The sequence below is a fragment of the Corylus avellana genome, chromosome 3 (genome assembly GCF_965113065.1).
Source record: "Corylus avellana chromosome 3, dhCorAvel1.hap1.2, whole genome shotgun sequence".
In the NCBI taxonomy this organism is placed as follows: Eukaryota; Viridiplantae; Streptophyta; class Magnoliopsida; order Fagales; family Betulaceae; genus Corylus; species Corylus avellana.
Genome location: NC_142492.1, coordinates 26,554,324 through 26,571,645, shown reverse-complemented (window position 1 = coordinate 26,571,645; position 17,322 = coordinate 26,554,324). Strand labels below are relative to the sequence as shown.

At 35.3% G+C, this 17,322-nt stretch overlaps 2 protein-coding genes across 2 annotated transcripts; both read left to right on the top strand.

Annotated features, from left to right (window-relative positions):
* Positions 1 to 2,600, top strand: LOC148587030 (uncharacterized). Its single transcript, XM_088514103.1, has 2 exons — positions 1 to 359; positions 1,310 to 2,600. The coding sequence occupies exons 1-2, from the start codon at positions 1 to 3 to the stop codon at positions 2,598 to 2,600; spliced, it is 1,650 nt and encodes a 549-aa protein (XP_088370229.1).
* An 8,707-nt stretch (positions 2,601 to 11,307) lies between these two features.
* Positions 11,308 to 17,322, top strand: LOC148587029 (uncharacterized). The gene is made up of 2 exons (XM_088514457.1): positions 11,308 to 11,482; positions 16,712 to 17,322. The coding sequence occupies exons 1-2, from the start codon at positions 11,308 to 11,310 to the stop codon at positions 17,320 to 17,322; spliced, it is 786 nt and encodes a 261-aa protein (XP_088370583.1).

Here is a 17,322-nt window from a genome sequence, read left to right as displayed (position 1 = left end):
ATGGCGGAGCTAACACCTGACATCGAAACTGTACCGGAGTTGAAGTTGTCATCATCGCTAACTGGGCCGCTGGGAAACGGAGGCGGAACAGCGACGCCAGACGTCCAGAGCGTGGCCATGAAGATGGAGAGGGCTAAGGAGGCTTACAAGGGATATGCAGGGAATGAAGAGAAGCCTGCTAGCGTGGAAGTGTGGAGCTGGTACTTGTATGAGTTTTGCTCCTACTTCATTCAGTCGGTTCTGATGCCAGTCGTCTTCCCGCTCATCATCAGCCAAATCGTGTCGGGGCCGCCGGCGCCGGAGCATGGTGACAGCTTCAACTCCCGGGGCTTGCTTTGTAGGGACAAGGAAATGATACTGTAAGTTCTTTATCTCATCGATCTACATTTTCTTGGAAATTGATTATATTTCCACAATCATAAGATTAAAGAAATATATATATATATATATATATATATATATATATATATATATATATATATATATATATTAGCTAAATGTATCAATTTATGGAATTATGTGAAACAAACACACCCCTATGGGTGGTCAAGCCATCTACTTTATTTTTCATATTTTTATTTTGTTTTAAGTTTAAAATTAAAAAAAAAAAAATTATATGGGTATTTTTGAAAAATGTATTTCATTCTTTAAGGATTAGCTAAGCCACTCAAAAATGAGTGGCTTAACTAATCCTGTGTATATGAAATTAGTATTCTCATGAATAGTGTGTAACCAAACAAAGGAATAACTATACCATAAGATTAGCTATTCCTTTCAAGGAATCTATTATGCGAACCAAATGAGGCCTAAGTGATTTTTTTCTTAGGAGAATTTCAGTTTTTACGTTATTTAAGTTAATAGGAATAAATATTAAACCCCGCCACGTCAGCATACTAAGATAAAAGTGACATAAATGTGTTGTGTATAACATTAGTCTTTTAAGAAATTTAAAGTGTAGAAATACTATGGGTAATTAATATGGTTTATAAGTGGTTCTTTTCTTTTTCTCTCTCTCTCTCTCCCTCTTATCATGCTTTGGAATTAGGATTGAGATTCACAACAATTATTTATCTAAATTGCTAGCAATTTGGATAAATAATGTGAAAAGCTTTATATAAGACTCACATGTCTAAATAAATTTTGAGCAGTCAAACCACCTATATAGTTGGTGGGCATCATGTCACATGTCTAAATTGCTAGCAATCTGTATCCTTATTTGAGTCGCTTAATATGTCATACCATTGAGTTACCTTACTTGCAATGTTTTCGATCAACAAAATTTGAACAATATCATTGTGGTTAATTGTAGGTACCAAGGATTAACACAACGTTCAATTCCGGCTAATAATTCAAAATTCTCCCCATTAGAATGGACATCAATTTCTTGGGCTATTGGTCTCCTCATTGTTGCTCCCATACTCAGCCCCATTTCCTTCCTCCTCGACCACGGCCAAAAACAATCACTCGTGGCGGCAACCGCCATCGGCATTGGAGTTATTTTCTGTCTCCCTGTCGGATTCTTTAAAACCCCATGGATCTTCTTGCCATACATTACCGCCATTGTTGCCGCTCACACTATTGCTGGCGCCTGCCACACCCGCCACCTCGGCCTAATGGTCCGTGGCTTCACCGGACCATTCCTTCGAGAGCGCCAATTCCCGATTCGCAGATCTATCTCCGGTTGGCTCTCGGTTTACGCCACTGCTGCCGGCTGCACGGGTTCCGCCACCATCGCCGCATTTGCCTACTACATGCTCCGAGAGGCGCCAAATCAGGAGTTCATAAGCCTCTGGGTGGTCTCAATCTTCAGCGGCCTTCAATGGCTCGTTGGGATTCTCCATGTTTTCACCAGCGCCAATAGAACATGTGAAACCATTCTCATTTCTTCCCCATCAAAACTCCATGCATTTTCCATATTCAAATACCCTCATGCAATCGGAAGCCTCGCCGGAGTTTTCCTCTCCTCGTTCACCACCATGTGTGTCTTCACCGGAGGGGTGCTTTTCCTCGTCGGCAACTTGTGTCTTACGCCACTATTTCTCCTCTACATTTGGTTGATTTACTTCATATTCCCCATGTTTTCTCTCCCACTATTGCAACCATTGCAGCATCTCATCAAGGCGGACGCAGTGAAAATGCAACTGCTCGGCTTTCTTCTGTTAACGGCCACCACCGGCGCCGGATTCTACTTCAAGGAGGAGAGTTGGGAAAACCGGTTTGTTTTGTTTTTCGCCGCCGTTCACAGCACTTCCACAGGGCTTTTGCATGCTTTTGGACGGGTTCTGTTGCTGGATTGCTCCCCATCTGGCAAAGAAGGTGCTTTTTCAATATGGTACACGTGGGTGAAAGCTCTCGGCACTTTCATGGGGTTTGCAGTTGCTTCAATAGCCCCCGGAAAGATTGCCACTTCTTTTGGCATTGCATTTTGGACCGCCATGGTCTGCATAGTTCTGCTGATTTTGGGGAATATCAGTGATTTTGGTGGAGCTTTGGCCGCAAAAAATGTGGGAGATGATAGTGAGAAGGGATCACCTGTGCACGGTATGGATACAGGAGTACTTCTTCAAAGTAGGGAATTTGCAGATGGGGAAACACCATAGGAGACTATATATATATATATATATATAAGCATATTTTTATAAGCATATTTCTTCGGGAAAACTTTACTTAATAGTTCTTAGTTATCATCACTTCTGCAGTGTCCTTCCTAAAGTTTAATTTCTCTCAATTTCGTATATCAATCTTTCAATTGTCATCATTACTTTTCCCAAAATACCTCTATTTGTTTTAAGGAAAAAAAAACCAAAAAAAATTACAAAGATTAAGGCGTTGGTTCGAATTTAACGATATTTGTAAAAATGCCATGCCTCAATCTTTGCAAAAAATTTTAAATATATATATTTTTTTTCTAAAAAAAATGGGAGGTATTTTGAGAATTTTGTTGAGATTTAACGGAAAATCCCAATAGAGATGAGGGACATTGAAAAAAATTAAAAGTTCAATACACTAAATTAAGAGGTTTTGAACTTTAAGGGAACATTGCAAAATAAATGACAATTTAAGAGGTTAAGTGAAATTTCCCTTATTTCTTCGGTGTCTAGACTAGAGAAAACATAAAAATGGTGTATGCAGTTTTGTATGCGTTATTCTTTACTGATAACAAACGCCAATGTGATTTGGACTAGTTATATATATTGCTGATGATAATTCATACTATATAACAATTTGTGCTTAATTTGTATGCAATATGTTTGGAAAATATTTTTAAAAATAATTTCGCTGAAAATATTATATTGTATTTGACTCGTACGAAAAATCAACAACTACGTTAAACAACGACATGCAGCTTCCATTTGTTTTTAAAAATGTGTTAATATATGGTGAGAACCACAGCTAAAAATTCGTTTGGTTAACTTGCTTGATATATAAGTGATGTTTTTTCCAAATAGTCCCAAATGAGGGGAATGCTTCATAATTTCAATAATAAAAATAAAAGTAATACAAACACATAACCTTATTTTACACCCATTCTCAGTGAGCTGTACACCACCTTATGATGGAACATTCAATTTATTTTAGGTGGATTTTATTTTTATTTTTTATTTTTTATTTTTTATGATTCTAGTAATTGTTTATTAAGTTAATCTCACTTGGACTAATCATTATTTTGGGTGTTGTTGTTGTTCTTTATTTTTTTAATAAATATGATTGAATTGACAAGAATAAAAGTGAAATGATACATAGGCACATGCATGGGGCATACCCAAGTAACTCACAATGTTCCCTAAAAACAGGATAACAGTTGGAGTCTCTCTGTATTAAACGACAGAAACAATAGAAATTTCTTATGAACTGATTTGTAAGAAATTGTTACAAACCAATCTATAAGAATAATATATGTCCTTTAAGCATTTGGAAAGCACATACTATTAAAAAAAAATATACGTAATTCTCACATACTAAGAGATATGTGCATGTCATTCTTAAAAACTGATTTGTAGAAAATTTCCTACAAACCAATATGTAGGAAATTTCGGTCTGTTGAAAAAACTACATTTGCCTTATTACATCCAAAAAAAATTCAATTCCGAAGGCCCTACTAGATCTTAGGAAATGATTGGAACCCACATAAGGAATATTTAATTGTATGTCTCAAAAGAACATGTATGTATATATACAATGCTTCTGGATTTATCATTGAAATTTTTTCTTCTTCATCATTAAATGTGCAAAAATACTATGGGCAATCAGCTTATCTAGGTGTTTTTTTTTTTTTTCTCGGATAGTTAGCCACATAATCATTATATGCCTAGATATGATTTTACGCCATACATTATTTCTAGCTTAAAACATTTTACGCGAAATAAACGGGGCCTGAAACGCAAACCTCTTTCTTTTTTCTCATTAAATTACAGAGACTTTCAGTCACTAGATCGAGTTCTGGATGTAGGGAAGATACTGTAGAAGAAATGCCAAATTTTTTATGCTACTACAGTAAATGGACACACAGGTCATTTGTTAGTATCATTCATGTTTTTTTTTTTACTTTAAAGGGTTTGTAAGTATAAGACTGATTGTAATTGTTCTTCTATGGTTGATAATTTTTTTCGGGTTGCCTGCTCTCGTAGTGATTTTACTTTTGAAGATTTCTTTCAAAGATTTTGACTTTGTTACCAAAGTCATGGTGTTCTATTTGTTATACGTTTTATTTTATTTATTTATTTATCTATTCTAACTGATAAAGGGAAACGGTTACAAGAGATAATCTTTTTCATTCTTGATCCGGATGGAAGAGAGAATAGAAGACCAGTTGAAAATGCTTTCAAACACATGGTATGTGCTCTATAATTAGCATTCCTAGAAACTTGAAAAGCTTTCCAACGAGCGAATGAAAGCAAGTGAAAATTAACATTAAAAATAATACTTGAAAAATTCCTATTTGTGAACAAGCTAGGCTTTTGGATGGGAAGAGTAACTTTGAGAGCATTGCTCTCAACATGCAATCAGTAAATTAGCTCCACAAGAGGCAATAGTTTTGGATGTCAAGAAGAGCTGCTTGGGCTTCTCCAAAGTGAAAATTAACATTAAACATAATACTAGAAAAATTCCTATTTGCGACCAAACTAGGCTTTTGGATGGAAAGAGTAACATAATTGAGAGCATTGCCCTCAACAATTAGTAAATTAACTAGACAAGAGGCAATAGTTTGGATGTCAAGAAAAGCTGCTTGGGCTTCTCCAATGGTTGCATCACTAGCTAGTGAATAATCTCTTTGAAGCAACCTTAATAATATCACCATTAGAGTCACTTTTAATCTGATGAAGCCTAGTTGTGGAGGAGACCCAAAGAAGCAGAAGAAGCATTCCAAGCTGTAGATCGAGTGCAGTTTTAAAGTGGAGGCAATTTGGAGATATAGAAGAGGGAAAAGGTAAAAATGGTCTAATTATGTTTGTGAAAAACAAAGAATGAAAAGTCAAAGCCAAAATCCTTTTTTTTTTTTTTTTTTTTTTAATTTTATTTTTCCGTCCAAATTCAACGTTAAACCTATTGAAAAAAGGAAAATTTCAAAATACCACCATCTTTCTAAAAAAAGAAATACAAATAACACAGACCCATGTTGAGTCACATCACTAGTATGAGGCACAAGTGACCTACGGACCCGTTGTGGGCCTAGTATGACCTGCTCTGGGTCTAGTGTGACCAATTACATGTCACTTTTGATCCACATCGAGTCTTACCCCCAAGAAGCTAAGTTTTTTTTTTTTTTTTTTTTTTTTCTAAATTTTTAATTTTTAATTTTTTTAATTATTAAATTAAGGTAGTTTTGTAATTTTATAAACATCTTAGGACTATTTGGACAGAAGTGTTGACATTGCAAGAAGTTCTGAAAGATTGTAACCCTAATAACATTTTTTTAAAGTTTAAGAGGTATGATTGCAAAAATGATGAAAGATCAAAATTAATAAATAAAACTTTTCCTTTTTTTTAATGATCGGAAACCTCAAACTTCAAAGCAGGCTACTTTGTTTACCTACTCTTCATTGTACCGATCAATAAAAACATAATAATAAAAATGTAGCTGACTCAACGAGTTAATGAAACACCAATTCATATTCTATTATCAACCCACCCTTAATCAAAGAAACTTCTTATGTCATAGTCTCAAATAAAATAAAAATAACTCTACGATATTTACAATGGTTGAGGTCACGAAGGTACAATCACCTACTGTGGCATTATATAAATATCGATAATTATCATTCATATATATCTTGCACAATATTGAGGAAATTAAATCATGGCTAAGACTTTTCGATTATTTGCCATCTTCTTTATCTTCATCCTCCTCGTGAACACTGGTGAGTGTATTGCCATTTCACATAATTGAAAATCAAATCATTTAATCATAGAGTAAATCATATTATATCTTGCTTATATATTCTTTTGTAGGAACATATATATTTAAGCATTAATTTTATGAATTTAAGGAATTAATAAATTAACTATTTTATATGTTTTACACTTTTTTTCTCTACATGTATATTTGATCTTTTTTCAATGTTGCCATGGTAGCAAGCTCAAGAAAAAGGAAGCAACTCTATAGTAAGCTCAAAAGCAAAACTTGGTCTGGACTATGCGTCACCAGTAATGAATGTGGCAACCAATGCAAGGGATGGGAGCATGCACACCATGGAGACTGTTGTTGGAGTTTGTTTGCTTGCTATTGCTACTTTCTAATTGATACCGACAATGGTGGGAATGCATGATTATACAAGAAGCGGTTAATTTATAAACTTCCCCAACTTTTATTGCTTTTGTAATCGCCCTTTTAAAGTTTAAAAACGCTTGATTTAAACTTTAAAAAAGCTTGCAATGTCACCTCTCCTGCTAGGGTTTTGAGTTAAATCAAACGGGCAAAGAGGTGAAATGTCCTTTATAACCCTATAAAATTTCTAAAATTATCTTGATCAATTTTGTTTTAAAAAATTAAGGGTATTTTGGGAATTTCTAAGGCCTCCTTTAGGATGGAGTGATATTACAAAATTTTTAAAGTTGGATATACTAAATTGAGACTTTTTGAATTTTAAGAAGGTGATTGTAAAAGCGATGAACGTTCCAGGGTTTAATTGGAGTTTACATATTTTTATCTCAATGCAAAAATCATGTGGCTTTTTAATTTACCGTTTATAAACTATATAAATAGCAGTATTAAGTTTGTTATATTCAAGAGACTTATCATGAGGTTGTTAAAATTTGGAAAAATGATCCTCTCCATTTCAAGTTGTAGGTGAGGTGTCGAACACTATTCGATCGCCATAATGATCATTAAGGTGTTATTAAATGTGTGTATATCACTATATTGCATTGATGATTTTGAGCTGAATGGCAACTTTATCTTTTATAGAGATTGGTATGCAACCGAGGATTTGAATATGATTAATAATTTTTTATACGATTTACGAATACGACATAATTGGTGGATTCAAGTTTAGTGTAAAAATATTTGGGTCAAATTGGGTTGACCTGATTAGATTCGATTAATAAACGGGTCAATCTCGGGTGAATCCGCGTAACTTGCAATTGACCTACATAACCTATATAAATTTTAAATACATTTCAATTCCATCTACTTCTCATTCTATTAATAATTAATGTTGAAAGTTAATGATGAGGCTTTATGTCTGTATCACCGCTGAAATCAAATCTCATAATATCAAATCTCACAATATGTTATAACATCCACCCTCAAACTCAAGGTGAAAGATTTTGGAAGTTTGAATTTGATTTATCTTCTAATCTTTTTTTTTTTTTTTTGGCTGGAGATGGTAGTTGTCGGAGGAGGTGATTGGAGGCGGTCAGCATGGTGATTGGAAATGCACCTTAAAATAATTAGGGTTAAATACCTTATTCACCCTTGTGGTTTAACTTCTTTATTTTTTTGGCCCCTAGGGTTTACATTTTATCACAGGAGGTCCATCTGATTTGCCTAAGGACAGAGATGGTCCATCCGTCAAAATTTCGTCCAAAATTTGTCGGAACATCGCGCCAGCACCAATCACAATTTGACACATGTCCATATAATTAATTAATTAAAAAATAATTTTTTAAAAAAAATTTAAAACAATAAAAAATTATATTTAATTAAATTAAAAAAAAAATTAATTATAAAATAAAAAAATAAAATAAAATTTGGGGGTGGCCGGCCATGGGGTGGTTCGGCCACCCCTAAGGGCCAATTTAAAAAAAGAAAAAAAATTTGCCTAAAGACCATTGGGGTTGGCCGAACCACCCCCAATTTTTTTTTTTCTTTTTTATTCTATTTAATTAAATATAATTTCTTAATGTTTTTAATTTTTTTAATTTTATTTAATTTAATTAAATATAATTTTTTAATGTTTTTAATTTTTAAAAAAAATTATTTTTTTAATTAATTAATTATATAGACACATGTCAAACCGTGATTGGTGTTGACATTGCGTTCCGTCAAATTTTGGACGGAATTTTGATGGAGGGACAATCTCCGTTTTTAGGCAAACTAGGAGGATCTCCTATGATAAAAAGTAAACCATAGGGGTAAAAAAAATAAAAAAGTTAAACCACAAGGATGAATAACATATTTAAACCGAATAATTATAAGCCTAAAAGAAGGCCAACTCTGGACCAAAATGAACAAATGGCTGAAAATAAGGCCAACTATAGGCCTTAAATAGGCATGGGTCTTCAATTTATATCACAAAGATAAAAAATTGTGCCAACAAAGGACTAAAAGAAGAGCTAACTATGTGCTAAAATGGACATGGGTTTTAAATAATACCACAAAGGCGAAAAAAAGGGACCCAAATAAAAGCCAACTGTGGGCGAAATAAGCATGGGTTTTAAACAATACCACGAAGGTGGGGCCAACAAAGGGTTGAAAGGAGACCAACTATGGGCCTGGGTCTTAAAATAATACTGCAAAGACAGCGTCTAGGTTTTAAATAATACCACAAAGGCCAAAAGATGGTTCTGGGTCTACAAATGACCAACAATAGACCAAATAATGGGCCAAAGGGAAAAAATAATATGGGCAACTTGGCCTTTTTTTTCAACTGATTTTTTGTTTTTTTGGGTTTCCTTCTTCTTCCTTTTTTATTATTATTTTTTTAACACCTTGCATCTTTACCACACAAAATCAAATTTTTTTTTTTTTTACATAAAATAAATAGTCGAATTAAAGGCAAGCCGCCAAACACAAGGGTCTGGTGATTGACCAAATAAAAGCTTTTGTTTATAAATGTGGCAAGAAAAGATTCATCTACCTTGGAGATGGTAATATTGTCAATTATTGCCCATCTCTAAAGCTTGGGGAAAGCGATTATGCAATGCCGATGAAGAATTATCCTTTGTGGAACTGTATGTCTAGCAACCAATGCTTATCAAGGCACATGTCCATGAATAGAGCACTGGAGAGGAGAGCTCACAACCTTTGATTCTTTGTGATATAGCCCCCAAGGTACGCTGCGTTTGATTCGTCTGTCAGAAACAAACAACTACCGGCTTGGCTATGGCAATACACAAAAACCAGTGAACCAAAAGATGAAAGGGCAAAGCTCGCAGCAAAAAGAAAAATAAAAATTTCACAAGACCATTTGAGATCAAATACTGGCATTAGCTTGTGGCAGTATTAGAGCCAGAGGTTATAAGTTCGAACTCTAAATCCACAATTAACTTTTCACTTAAATAAATATTTCACATGTTGGGTCTTAATTACCTATTAAAATGGAGTTTTAGCCCACTCACGAGGAGTAGTGTTAAAGTATTGATTAAAAATAATTAAATTTACGAAACCCTTTAGCCATACAAGAGAGGAGGGTTGGCCGTTTGGCTACCTCCCTCCTCCCCTCATCCTCCTCGCTCCGGTGCTAGTTATTTACGTGATGCCCTAGCCCCAGTGCCTCCTCTCCCCCTTCCTTGCCGCTCCTTTCCCCCTCTGTTTTTCTCCGTTTTTGCTCATTCCCTACCGCTTTTCTTCCCCCGCCTTCATTTTCTGCAGCGGGCTCCTTGACCTTGTTTTGGCTCTTTTGTGGGTTCGAATTTTGTCTATGGTTGCCGCTGACCTATGTTGCCGTTTCGCCACCCACTATTAGCGTTTTCTTTCATGCGTCCCCACCGCGTCGAGCTCCCATGCCCCTTACGCGGTGGTTTCCAGCCTGCACGGGTCCGGCTCCCTTTTGGCTACCATCTGCCCATTTTGTGCTCATTTTCCCTGTTTTTTCTCTATTTTGGTGGTTCCTTCTTCTTCTTGTTGTTATTGTTGTTGTTTTTTTTTTGTGGTTGTTTTCAGGGCCTGCTTTGCCAGTCTTCTCTGCGCTTGTTCGCCGCCCACCTTCCACTGTTGGGCATTTCGACGCATCCCCGCCAAGATGAGCTTCCAACGCCCCTTCGGTTTTCGGTTCCCGACGTGTGCGTGATCGGAGTGTGCTTTTTTTTTTTCTTGTTTTATTTCCCTATTCTGTTGCTTTTTTAAGATGTATTTGTGTTTTGGCATGTGTTTTTTCCCTGTATTGTTTAATTTTCCTGTTTTATTCGGCTTGTAATAAGGCTCTTTCCTCTCTCACTCGATCTATGTCACCTTCGGGTTAATTAGTTTTGGTCCAGACCTTTGAGTTGTGGATGTGATCATTATCCTGGTCTTCGGGTCGAGGAGGAAGAGTTTCGGCATGAGAGTCTTTCCGCTCTCAGGGTTGAGGAATAATTGCTATCCATGCATTTGGTTAAGTCTATCTGTCACAGATCTAGTATTAAATCTGATTTTAGTTATGGGTTAGCGGATATGTCTTGAATCGTGTACTATACCTAGTAATCTTGTAGCTTTATGCTATGGTTGCTTCAGAACTTTGCTTTGTGATGTAAGAGCTTTATGCTCGTGGTATTATTGAATGAAATGTTATGTTTTTCTTAAAACTAGGATGAGAAGTGACCAAGAAGAGAAGAGCAAACATGGCTTGAATGAGCCCGGGTTTTGGTTGTTACCTAGGCTAGAGACATGAAAAAGGCCTGAATTTTAGGTATTACCACAAGGCCAAGACATTGGGCCAACAATGGGACATATTGAAACTGACAAACTATGAATTGAAGTGAACCTTGGATTTTAGATATTACCTCAAGGTCAAAAAGATGTTTTTTTTTTTTTTTTTCATTCTCTCTGCATAATTTGCAATAAATTCTCTATCCACTAGTTTCTCTCTGCATATTGAGCTGCAACAGAGATGGCTTAAAGGAAGGACGCCAACACAGGGTACTCCGGGAACGTTCGAGGGACGTGCGATGAAGTTGAATTTGGTTAGAGAAGGGGCTGTTGTCAATGAGGCAAAGAACGGTGCTACGGTTGAGTCGCCCGTTATGGGCAATGGGCTGATGCTGGCGAGAGGAGGGGCAGCAATTCTAGGTCTTTGCCTTGCTGGAGGCAGTGAAGCTGTTGGGCTACTTGGTGTTTGTAGCTGTAGTTTCTGTTGAAGAGGGGCAGCAATTTGTTGACAGACCCGTGGTTGCTATTTTGTGTTGGTGGTGGAGATGGAACTGAGTGACTAGGTGCAGTGTGGAAGGCGGTGGTGGACGTCGCACAGGACCATTGGATCGACTGGCGTAAGCCAATTGCTCTAATACCATGATAAAATATATAACTATATTAAATATAATATTAAGAGAGAGAAGAGAGAGAGAGAGAGAAGAGAGAGAGCGGAAGTATGTAATAGACTACATTGTATTGAGATTGATTAAATTAAGAGTATTACAGAGGCCTCTATTTATAGAGAGGCTATGAGTAATAGACAAGTAACCTAATAGACTAAGGAAATGTAAACCTAGTAGGCTAAGGAAACCTAGAATTCATAAGGAAGTAAATAACCCTAAAATAATAAATAACCCTAACATAATATTCTTAACATTAATATACAATCCCATGAAACATGGAGGAGGAAATCATGGGATTGTTGCCTTGCCTAGATATGCTTGATCTGTTTAGATTTTGTCTTCTAACAGAAAATGGCACAGAATTTTTGCATTGTTATTTTATAGTTTGTAAAATGCCTTCTACTATATATATTAGCTAATCTAATATTCTTATCCATGCTTGCCCTGTCTACTTATGCAAGATATGAGCGACAAATGATAATTATCTATATTTATAATGTAAACCACTTCATTTTTGAAAATGAGACTAGAATAATGACAACCCATGATTAAGTAGGTGACCCCTAACATTATTAATATCAACATTTTTTTTAAAAAAAAAAAATCTTTGATTAATAGGCTAGAGATAGAATATTAAGTGGTCTTTCTTTTTGTTTTTTGTTTTTTTTTTTTTCTCCTGTTTTTCACAAGAGAATAACTTCAATTAGGTTGTGGTGTAAACTAATTATGTTGCACCATCCAATAGGAAACAGATACTTGAATTTGAAACACCAAAATATAATATAACCCTTCACACCAAATACTTTTCTTCTCTTGACAAAATACACATTGATAAAACTACCAGAGCCGCCGTCTTAATTGGTTTTGGAGACTCCGATGCTGAGGGCTCGGAAGTGGGTGCATGGGGGGTTCAATGGCGTAGGTGGTGGGTGTTGGGTTAGAACAAATGAAAAAGTCCATAAAATTGATTTGAATTACAAATACGGTGTTTTCATCTCTATTATATTTGGTGTTTTTATTTGATGTGTCAAATTTTTATTAAAAGCTGTAAAATATATATATACACACACTACATCGTGATAGAAGGGGCTCTCAAACATAACATTTACCACTTTTACCTTATTTTCTCTTGTAAAAATATGCACCATACATACCCTTTCAACTTATCTTAAGCACATACAAATATGTATAAAAGGTTTCAAAGTTTACTCTAATTTTCTACACTTTTTAACTTAGCATTTTGGATGGCAATAAGTCAGCAATCGGGGGGTCATAGGCTAAAAATGCATGGGAAAGGAGCTCCCTTGAACTTTATGGAAGGAATGATCCCTTCAAAATAGTCGATGATTAACAACCTATTTTGCAAAAGCTAACGTGCAACCTCTTGCATTATTTATGCATTAGAGCCAAATAAAAATGTAAACAATTGAATAGTTGACATGATTTTCATTATATTAATGTAGTAACTCTTTTTACAATTTACCAACATTGTCTAAATTGATATTTGCGGCCATAAGTGCTCCCATGGTCAAAAGGATTGCGCAACTCCATTATAGGAAGTGTAATGATGTACATGAATCCTACTATGAGAATGTTACTTATAAATAAATAGAGCCTATTTTATCAGGATGTAGTGTAAAATCATCGTTTACAGTCTTCAATTGAAATTTGATACATCAGGTAAAAGCACCAAATATAATAGAGATGAAAACACCGTATTTTTAATTCAAATCAATCCCATGGAATTTTCCATTTATTCTAACCCAACGTCTACCATACCACCGAACTCCCCACCCACCTCCGAGCCCTCAACACTAGAGTCTCCAAAACCAACCAAGGTGGTGGCTCCGGTAGTTTTATCGATGAGTATTTTGTCTATAAGGTATTTTGTCAACAAAATGAAAATTATTTGGTGTGAATGGTCATATTATTTTTTGGGTTTTTAAGTTGAGATGTCTTCTTCCTATTAAAGGATATGGTGCAATTAGTAATAACATACAGACATATCCTTAATACTCATTATGGCGAATAGTGTTTATCTCACCACATAAATTCAACAACCTCATGATAATTCTCTTGAATATAGCATACTTCCTTCTACTTACAACAAAGAAAAAAAACACAAAATTAATGTATAAATTAAGGATTAATAGAAAAAAGGAAAACATAAAACATATTCTTTCAACAAAATAATACTTAAAAGTATTTCTTCCGAAAGAAGCAATAGCACGTCAAGAATCTCTCTTTACAATCTCCATACGCTGCATCCTCCCATTCTCGGCATTGCTGGTACACAAGACCACGTTTGGCTTCTACGCCCATAGTATCCCACAGCAGTGTGCTATATATATATATATATATATCAACAAAGAAAAAAATCAAAGTGTATTAATGATGCATGAACAGAAAAAAAAAATAATAATAATAATAGAAAAAACATGATTTAATTGTTGTAATATTTGTTACAAACATTCATTTTAAGTCATTTGGAAATGTTTTATCATTTGATAATATCTTCTTAATGGTTTTTATGAGAAATAAAAATCATCTTTAACCATTTTGATTTATAACCGTTTGTATTTATTACTTGGTTATAAGATATAACTTTTATGACCGTTAGTGTTTATTACTTGGTTATGAGATATAACTTTTATGACCGTTTGTATTTATTACTTGGTTATGAGTTATTAAATAAAAATTAGTTTTAATTGATTTTTACCGTTTTGACCGTTAGTCTTTAACAAGTTTTATTGTAGTTTGACCATTTTGTTATTAACAAATGTTTTACCGTTTTTGGTGTTATGACCATTTGGACATTATAAAAAGAAAAGAAAACATCCACAATCCCATGGTAGAGTGAGCTTGCAACAAGAAAGAAAGAAAGGCAAACTCATTTTCTTTATAAAAGAGTTTTGTCCTATTTTAGAAGATCAATTGCATAGAATTCTATTCTATTCAATTTCTATTTTCTCTTTGCGGTTTTTTTTTTAAGAAGATCAAAGGGTTGTTCTACTAGTCTTCGTTATTGGAAGTGCGTCCTTAACGAAGGTAGACGCTATAGTCTAATCCTGGGAGGTTGCGTGTCAAAGGATCCGATCGCACCGAGTTATACACTCCGGGAGGCACGAATCAACCTTTAAGGACAACGCTCTTGCGTGATTCTATAGCACATTGTGAGATCTTTCCATACTCTACTTTTCATCTCTTGTATTTTATTTATTTTATTGTTAATTTTTAGATTGTAATGATTTTATATCAATGAGAATTTGTATACCATCCAAAATTATTTCCAACATTAATTACTCTCTAATTAACTAAAGGATTTGATATTTTTATTTTCGGAGCAAATTGGAAAAAGGGTTATTGATATGATTATAATTATTTGATATTGTCCGGTGTCGTGTTAGAGTCCAATAAGGAGTATATCTCCATAGATTTTATAATCCAATAAATAGTTGGATTCTTTCTTTATTAGAGTCGTTCAGGTCAAGACCTAATTGGTCTATTATGTAATTCATAGTATATATTGTTTCTCTATTTAAAGGGGAACTATCAATAACAAAGTATGAGTTGATTATTAAACTGTGTTTTGAAGGTCAAGGCTCCTTCAAAGTAGTCATTGGAGATCACGGCTCTCTCAAAGTAGCCAATTTATCATTTTCTATGTTTTGTTATTACTTGGTTCGCATCAATTATAGGGAATCAAAACACCAAAAAAGAGGTGATTCCTCCCCAACAACGAAGGTAAAAGGAAATACAATGCAGAAAATATAGGATTTGATGTCAGATTATGTTTTGTCATCTTGGCAATAGGATGGATAAAGGAAGGGAAGAACACTCGCATGTTCCGACAAGGAAGATGAAGATGAAAAAGATGACAAAGAAGTTGGCTAATTAATCTAATAGTTTTTTCCATACTTTTCCTCTCTTCTTATGGAAGATATAAGCACTAATTATCGATATTTATAATGTAAATTAAATCACTTTACACTACGATGAGCCATAATTATCGATATTTACCTTATTTTCTCTTGTAAAAATATGCACCGTACGTACCCTTTCAACTTATCTTAATCACAAACAAATATGTATAAAAGGTTTCAAAGTTTACTCTAATTTTCTACATTTTTTAACGTAGCGTTTTGGCTAAAAATGCATGGGAAAGGGGCTCCCTTGAACTTTATGGAAGGACATGATCCCTTCAGAATAGTCCATGATTAACAATCTGTTTTCCAAAAGCTAATGTGCACCCTCTTGCATTATTAAAACATTAGAGCCAAATAAAAATGTAAACAATTGTATAGTTGACATGATTTTCATTAGAATGTATTAACTCTTTTTACAATTTACCAACATTGGCCCGATTAATATCTGCGGCCACAGGTGCTGCCATGGTCACAAGGATTGTGTAACTCCATTATAGGAGGTGTAACGATGTACATGGCCCCTACTTTGAGAATAATTAAAAATTTGAAATTTTATTTGAAAGAAGAAAATATTAGTTTATTAGGTGGATTTGGTAAATCTCATTCCCATATTTGCATTTGCCAAGATATCCAATTGATACAATCCCCAAGGATTCATCTTGCATTAAACTCTAAGGTGAGTGACCTTGTTGATGGGGCTACGGGTGGATGGAACAATTCTATTATCTCAGAAAATTTTTTCTGTAGAAGAGGCTGCAGTAATTAAATCTATCCCTCGGAGCCCTTTACTTCCCAAAGACAAATTAATCTGGAGGTGTACTGCGAATGGGCAGTTTTCCGTTCGTAGTGCTTATCACTTGGCTGTAGAGATGCAAGCAGAGGGACGGGGGGGAGCGTCGATGCAGGGACAAGGGTGTGAGATATGGAAGGTTTGTTGGAATTTAAACATTCCCAACAATGTGAAAATGTTTGTATGGAGAGCTTGCCATAATCTCCTTCCTACAAAAGCCAACCTTTTTAAGAGAAGGGTGATTAGCTCACCTTTGTGTCCAATTTGCAACTTAGAAGAAGAAATTAAAGTGTTGAGCACATTGTTTGGTCTTGCCCATCAGCGTCCGATGTCTGGAGTAGCGGTCCTATTAAATTACAGAAGAGCACATGCAACAACAGGGACTTCGCACAAATTTTTGAGGAGCTGATTGGTCGGCTTGATCAACCAGAACTGGAGCTGTTTGTGGTTATAGCAAGGAAAATATGGATGAGGCGCAATGATGTTATTCACGGGGGTGTCTTCACTGCTCCCCAACAAGTGGTTATGCATGCTGCTTCTGCCTTGGAGGATTTTCAGAAGGTAGATGCACAACCTGAAGGGACGAGCATCGTAGAACAGCAAAGTCCACCGATTAGATGGGAGCCACCGCCGGAGAATATGGTGAAAGTTAATTGGGACACTGCTATTGATCAAAAAAACGATTGTGTGGGGCTGGGATTAGTAGCAAGGGACGAGCATGGAAAATTTCTGGTTGCATGTGGTATAAATCAACGGATTACAGTGGACCCGGCAAAGGCTGAAGCACTAGCTGCCCTTCATGTAGTGATTTTTGCAAAAGAGCTTGGATTCTCAAATGTTATTTTTGAAGGAGACGCTCTAACAATTGTGAAGGCAATAAATTCTACCGGATCATGTGAGAGCAGCTATATGGTCATTTTGTGGAAGATGTAA